Source organism: Protopterus annectens, chromosome 8.part1 (assembly GCF_019279795.1).
Source record: "Protopterus annectens isolate FY-2018-M chromosome 8.part1, PAN1.0, whole genome shotgun sequence".
In the NCBI taxonomy this organism is placed as follows: domain Eukaryota; kingdom Metazoa; phylum Chordata; order Ceratodontiformes; family Protopteridae; genus Protopterus; species Protopterus annectens.
This window is the reverse complement of record NC_056742.1, coordinates 369,557,901-369,565,887: the sequence shown is the minus strand read 5'-3', so window position 1 is coordinate 369,565,887 and position 7,987 is coordinate 369,557,901. Positions and strand designations below refer to the sequence as shown.

Here is a 7,987-nt window from a genome sequence, read left to right as displayed (position 1 = left end):
TGGAGGGGATTTTTCAATCTGTAAGGGAGGAAGTAGAGGCAGCCAGAACCAGTAGATTTGGTCCTATATTAGGTAGGGTTATCAGTGAAGCCCACAGTCAAGCCCATGAAGATGTTGGGGGTGTTTTTCCTAGTAACTTTACCTTTATTACTGATTATAGCTTTAATGCAGGACATATTAGGAGCATTATAGAAAAAGAATGGCGACAATTTCAAGATTTAACTGACCTGAGTAATCTTAAGGGCAAAAGCTTGAAAACAGTCTTTAGGAGAGGTTTTAACATCAAGAGGGTTTTGGAACAAAACGAACAAACAGTAAGAACTTCTAGACAGAGAAAAGGGACCTATAAATGTGGTCACTGCACTTCATGTAAATATATTATCCATAATGATCATGTGTATTTGGAAAGTAGGAATAGAGTTATAAAGGCCTTGGAATATTCCAATTGTCTCTCTACAGGAGTTGTATACCTGTGAGTCTGTCAGTCCTGTCAGGCTTTTTACATCGGCAAAACTGAAAGACAGTTAAAGCGCCGTATATATGAACATCAGTACGAAATGGGCAGATTTAACACCAAGAACGCACTGTACAGACATTCACTTGTATGTGAGGGAGCCAGATTTTTGTTTTTTGTAATAGAATCTGTTCCCAAGGATATTCGGGGTGGACCCTGGGAGGCTAGATTAGCCCATAGGGAGACTTTTTGGCAAATTTTTTTAGAATCCAACAAATTTCCGGGTCTAAATGACTCTATTTCTATAGTACCATACCTTAAACTCAAGTCAGGAAGAATATAAATATTGCCACGATATAACATATATATATATATATATATATATATATATATATATATATATATATATATATATATAAAATGTATATTTTTTATTATTTTTAACTTATTAAATAAACTCATTTTGGTTTTAATATACATCAAGGTTACATTATACAATTTAATCCAATTATATAATATAATAAATGTTTTTAGTTGATTTATTAGTTTCTGCAAGAAATGTTTTATATATTACACTGCAATTTTTTTGTATAACATATCATCTGTTACTTAACACTATTTGGTACAATTGTAAAACATTATTATTTTATTTAGGAATACTTACAATGTATAAGTAGCAGTATGTGGCTTTAAATATGTAATCAGTAGTCTTTACGGTATGATTGTTTGATTATTTTATTGCTGTAATTAATTGTCAATTTACTGACTTTAAAGTGGAGTATGATTTATGGATTTGTCTGATGAAGTCGTTTTATCGATGAAAACGTGTTTGTGCAACTTATTGTGGCGTTAGTGCTTTTCTTTTCGTGGAGTCATTAAACCTGTTGGATTTTAATATAAAAACTATATACATAGGATATGTACTTCCACATTATTGAAAAGGACGTAGTCTGTATCTATTGAAGCTGGACATGTTTTAACACTTTGACTTAATGTATATTCAGTGGTAACATGTATGGTTATGTGAACTTGGATTGACATTAAAATTCTTTAAATACGGTTCCCCTCCCCATCCTGTAGTTATATTACTTAACTGATTGGTTTAGTGGTCATACTAAATCCCTGAAAAACAGAATAATTACTAAATCAAAATCAACTATCAGTGTGTAGTAAAAGTTAACACACTGACTTTAACTATAATAAATATATTACCTTGAAAGTGTAGGTTTCCAGATTCCCTCCTAAAGTAAAAAAGTTTAGGTTGAATTTTTAAGATATTACTATTTATATGTAATAAATATGAATCATGTAAACCCAAAGAAACAAAATAGTTAATTAGTCACTTTTCATTTAGTTTCTTCTTTTTTTCATTAATTTTCCATCCATTTCTCTCAGCCAGTCATTTCAAAGAACTGTTGTTCCACTCCATTTCTTCAGTTGTTCTATTTGTTTTTGTTTTTGTTTTTAGGTAAGATAATAGAGTCTGGGTCCTCAAAATGCTTGGCTCATCAGGAAGAAATAATTTAATCAAGTAGACTTTGCTTTTTCTTGAGTTCCTTAATCAGTCTTTTGTTTCCGAGATTACAGTAGAAGAATAGTCATTATCAAGTCTTACTATTTTCCCTTCTATTTTGATGGGAGTTTCTGACCATGCTGTTTTGAGAATTAATTTTTTTATCATGTGATGAAAAAAAATCTTACAATAACAGATCTTGAAGTAGTATTTTTATCAGAAGGAGACACTGTGAGACATCTGTGTGCTCTCTCAGTGCCATATGGCATTGCTACTGACAAATCAAGAATGTTAGGGAGCCAGGAAGTTAAAAAGTCAGACCAATCCCATATTACATTTCTCTTTCCTTTCGCCAAAATACTAGAAAGAGCAGCTGCTTCACTTTGCAATCTGTACCTGGCAGTGGATGGTGATCTGCTCACCAGTACTGTTTTATAGACTTTTCTCAAGCCTTTGATTCGCTAGATTACACAACTGGTTAAAGAGTTGGCAGCCTGTTGTCTGGCCCATACTGCCTGGACCTGGTTTGTGGACTTTCCTCAGCGCAAATGCATTTCTGTTAAAGAATACATGGGTTGAATTACTGCTGACATTAGCAAAATGGCAGTAATCAGATTTAAGTGACTCCCATTTACATCAAAGAACAGTTTTGTGATGCAGTTAAACTGGGCCAGTTTTAACTACAGTAACAGTTACTAAAATCTGAAGTCACACAGATCCATTTACTGGGGCCCCTACTTTTTACACTATTCATTAATTCTCTCACTATTTTATTACCCCCCCCCCAAGCACTTGCCCAGTAACTTCCCTTCCTGTGCTTTACCAGCAAATTTATTCCTCCAAGGGTAAGATCCAGGATTCCCCAGAGTGGTGAGAAACCTACAGTATATTTGTTCCTATCTGATAAAGCCTTATCAGACCAACCTTTCCCTGTGTGAGGTAATAGTTGAACATTAGGGAGCAAGGCCATATGCTTGTCCAAAGGAGACTCCTGCCTAGCCCCTTCCTGTAGGTGACTCTGGATAGCTGCCTGGTCAGGGAAAGATACATATAGTCCCATGCATGTGTAATTTCTGAGCTTAGCAATGTGAGCACTGCTTCTGCAGTGCAATCCTGCTCAACCTATTCATTGTGATTGCCTATCCACTGGTAAATGTCAGTAATTTGAGAGATCTAGCTGCCTCCCTTTCCACAAAATGAGAAAGCTGATGTCAGCCGTTCAGCCACCCCACCTTTTTGTAGTCATGGCTTATCCCTCTCCACCAGGGGGCTGTGCCGTTTTGCTCACTTTTTAGTTAACATGTACAATTTACTTCTTTCTGTTGAATTTGGTAGTCTGGTAATCTGGAAATTTTCCTGATTTAACTATCAAAATCTTATCATTCTGGGTTAGTTCGGTCATGTAAAAGTCAAAACAATGCTTTTAAGCATTGAACGAAGAGGCTTAGTATGTTTAAAAGAAATTGGGGCTTATCTGGCCCTGATTGCAGCTCTCTTGAAAACATTTGTATAAGTACCTAGGTGTCTGCTGGATTCATTTTTTTCAACACCCTTATTCAAAGTGTTGGGAACAAAATCTAGGCTATGCTACACAGCAGTTACAAAGTTCACAGTCTGCTGGGCAGGAGGGCATAGTTTGCCAATGAAAATGGGTTATACATCCAACCCTTGAGTATGCCCTTCCCATCAAAAGGACTATCTCCATTCCAAACCTGCAAAGACCCCAGACTATGCAAAATAAAATCTGCAGCTTCCCAGCAGGAGCACATGGAAGGCAGCATTGATGCCTTACTGTCACCGAAGCTGAGTTGTTAACCACCCTTCTGAAAACAACTCTATTCGACTCTCCTCATACCCTGGCATAAAAAAGGGAGCAGCTACTATGCATGCATTGATTTCTGTTGTAAATTATTACTGTTTGAAGTTTAGGAGGAAATTAATTTTGTTTACAGGATTTGAGATTTATTACATCCTCATCTAAATAAATAAACCTAAAAATCTTGGATGGCTAGAACTACTTGGGCAGATTCAGTATAACCAACTTATCGTGGCTCGTAAAGTACTTAACCAACCTGAAAATACACCTGCACTGAAAAACATTATCTATCCCCACTCCAACCTCAGACCACTTCTCTCATCTAATAGACTGGTAGTACAAACTATCAAATCCAACAATTCAGCCAGTGACTCCCTGTTCGCCAACTCTGTTGGCAAAACCTGGAACTCACTGCCTGCTGACATTACCCTAGATACTACCCTCTTAATTCAAGAAATCTCTCAAGCAATATTTCAAGTTTATTTAGTCTTACTTGTGTACCAATACTATTTTGTAAATGGAACTCATTTGTGTTTTAATTGTTAAGCCATGTTATAAGTTTGTGAGATTGCGTAACTTATACTCCTCAACAGAGTCTGTAAATTGTGTTTAATTTGTACTATGTTAAGTTTGCTTGTGTAACTACCTTTGGAGCTTTTCTCCCTGCGCCTCCGCTGAAAATGGACATGTATCCAGTCGGGCTATCCCGGTCAACAAATGTAAAATAAAATAAATAAATAAATAACCTACACTCTTCAGCTTTATCTTTTCATAGCTGCAGTTTATTTTCATTTTTCCATATCTTAAGTAAATGATTATTTCTGTCAGTGTTGTGCACTTTGACAGTAGTCCCCAAGTTAATTAGACATATGTAATGTATTTTTCTGAAAGAGTGCCTTGTTTAAATGTTAACAGAATGTTTTCTACTTTTACAGAAGACATTACCTAAGATGATACTGGAAGATGACTATCGCTGTTTGGTAGATGGAATTCATACTTTACCCTTTTGTGGTGAGCCAGTTCCTTGTGAACTGCTGCTTACAGGTGATACTTCATTTCCTGTGACATTGAGCTCTACAGGCCAAGTTCTAATAGCTGCCGCTAAATATGGGAGCGGTAAGATGGTGGTGCTTTCTCACGAAGCTTATATCAGCACACCAGAGTTTGCCAGGTTCATTCAGAATGCCATCAATTGGCTCAAGCCGTCTCAAAGTTCGCATAAGTACTTTGAAAATACATTAAAAGATCTGACCAAAGCAGGTGTTGGGAGTATGCTGAAAGTCAGGAATTTGAATAACACCTTTGGTGTGCTCTGCATGGATGCATATGATGACAGCAATGCTGATAAGCTTATCAAGTTTGTGAAAGGAGGTGGAGGACTGCTTATTGGTGGTCAAGCTTGGTGGTGGTCCTATGCACATGGAGTTGAAAATGTTATACTTTCATTTCCTGGCAACAAAGTGACAAGTGTAGCAGGCATTTATTTTACATCAAATTATGGAGAGAAAGGAATTGTTTCACTCCCAAGACACATGCCTGCAACTCCACTGCTTGTTTCGTGAGTATAATTTTCTTATTTAGTTGGCATGCTAATAAAATGCAAACATGTCTAAAATTTTAAGTAATGAAAGTCTTCTTTATGATGTAAATCTTAAAGTTTTAAGGCTTGCAGTCCACTCTCATTAAAGGCAGGTTTGGTGAAGTATTTTTTTGAATATGAAAAACAATGCTTAGAAAAGTCACATAGCTGTATGCAAGTGTCCATTAATGTTTTAGTAATGTTTTTCCTTTTAATTTAATTTTCTTTTGCATTGTAGTTATTTATAACCATGCTAACACACATCTTAATAACACTGCCAAATGAAAGGTAAAAGCAGACAGTTTTGTGCTACATCATCTTCTTCATATCGATCACTGCTGCAGTAGCCTTAGCTATGTGGGGGTTGTATCTTGCTAAGGATATAACAGCCAACCAGCTTCCAAAGCATCAGGGCACCTTCCACATATTGAAACTGAAAAGCAGCTTGTACTGAGCTGACTAAAAGACAAAGGGCCAGATTCAGGAAGGCTTACACGGAGTTCAAGAGTAGTTTAAGCCTCCGTGTAAGCCTCCCGATTCAGGAACAGCCCAAATCTCCGTGTAAGAGACAGCTAACACGTCTCTTACACGGACTGGGCGTGGAAATGCTCAATACCTCATTTGCAGCTCCAAGATATGCAAATGAGGTATTTGAGCGATCCACGAAGCAGAAACCAGTCCGTGTAACGGACGTGTTAGCTGCAGAAATGTACTCGGCTGACAACTGAGTACATTTCTGCAAAATTAAAAACGGAGCTATGTCAGCTCCAAATAAAGGGTGCATATGTTTCATTAAGCATGCCAATGGCCAAATATGTGGCCATTGGCATGAAAAAGTGTTGCAAAATAAGTTCTATAACTTTTTTTTTTTTCACGGGATTTTTGTGTTTAACTGCAGCGCACACCCACGCAAACGGGATGCGCTACCTAAAACTGAAAACCGAAGCTTATAAACCCACAATTGTGGGATTTATGTATTACATGAAATGTCAATGGAGGGACTTGCAGACCAAAAACAATATGGCCTCCGTTTAGTGGTTGTCAAGGGGGGGAAGCTCCGTGTAAGACATGTAACTAAGCATTACTAGGCAATCCTATGTAAATGAGGATTACAATACAGAATCACACTGCCACATAGGTAATGAGCACTTTCTGAGTAGTGTAAGAGTTAGAGAAGGGGGAGGAACAGAGTAAGAGGTAGGTGACATCACGGGGGGGAAGGATAGTGATAAATGTACCAGATTGGAGGGCAATGTAAGGTAACAGATGACAGACAGACATCAGGGAGGGAGGTGTGTCCCAACAGAACACTAGGAAAGTCAAGAAATTGAGGGTATACGCTATCTCTACATTCAAAGTTTCTTGATATACGTGCATGCGCGCGTGTAAGGCAGGTTCAACATGTGGGAGCGTGTTGCAAACTGTTTACAACGGTTTCTTGGCGTGCGTGTGTAAGGCAGTGTCTTGTAGCGTTTTAGCATGAATCAGCCTAGCTAACACCGTGTAAGGATGTGTGCGTGCGTGTAACACCGTGTAGGGATGTGTGCGCGCGTTTAAGTGACTGTGAGTGTGTTTAAGCTGGTGTGCACATTGCTCCCCCTCAGGAAACAGAGAGGAAACAGGAAACAACTAAAATTCATGGAAACTGCCAGAGGATACTACTGGAGTTAATTGGTGGAAACAATTAGAAGCAGGCAATTACAAAGGCAGACTAGAAGCCCAACCCAGCACTTAAAACACTGCAAGGAGCAGTGCAGGCTGTTTCTCACAACAGATACTGCCAGAAACTAAGCTATCAGAATTGAAAACTGAAAAAAGCTGAACTCAGAGCAGAAATGCTAGGGGTTGCCATAGCTATTATAGTCAGGCATAGGCGAATTGCTGAGGGTGGTGACAATGCAGATGCTGACAGACAACCCAGAGTGAGGAGAAGGAGAAGAGTATACAGGCCCAGGGTCACCTACCATGGGTTACATGAGCTGGAGATAGTAGAGCGCTATAGAGTGGACAGAGAGCTCCTGCAGCAGATTGTTGAGCTGTGCAGGCCACGCCTCACACACAGAACCAACAGAGGGAACCCATCCCAGTGGAAACCAAGGTATGTGTTGGCCTAAGAATACTAGCAACAGGTACCTTCCAGAGACCAACTGGCGATATGATGGGGATATCACAGGCATCAGCCTCCAGGGTACTGCACCAGTTCCTGGATGCCATGTCACCACATGTCAGTGATCATATATATGTCCCTAATGACCGTGAGGTTGTGGCCAGCAATATCGTCTCTTCCAGCAAATAGCGGGATACCCTGGGGTGCTGGGTGCAATAGACTGCACCCTATACGCATCAAAGCACCAGCCGGTGAGCGGGTAGAGCCTACATTAACCGCAAGGGATACCCCTCCATCAACTGCCAGGTCGTGTGTGATGCCCAGGGCATAATAATGAATGTGTGTGCTGGCTGCCCTGGGAGCTACCACGATTCCCACATCTGGCATCTGACGCAGCTGTACCAATCATTTGCCAATGGGGACTTCCCACACTGACACCTAGTGGGGGATGCAGGTTATGCACTTGAGCCGTGGCTGATGACACCCATCAGAAATGCACACACACCTGAACAGGAACG

General features: G+C 39.3%; 1 protein-coding gene across 1 annotated transcript in view; it reads left to right on the top strand.

Moving 5' to 3' along the window:
• The first annotated feature begins 4,724 nt into the window (after positions 1 to 4,724).
• The window catches only part of LOC122810362 (TRPM8 channel-associated factor homolog), a 430,351-nt gene continuing 427,088 nt past the window's right edge, over positions 4,725 to 7,987 (top strand). The window contains exon 1 of the mRNA XM_044081946.1: positions 4,725 to 5,341. Within this exon, the coding sequence (XP_043937881.1) occupies positions 4,734 to 5,341 (608 nt within the window). The 5' untranslated portion in view covers positions 4,725 to 4,733. The remainder of the gene's footprint in view (positions 5,342 to 7,987) is intronic.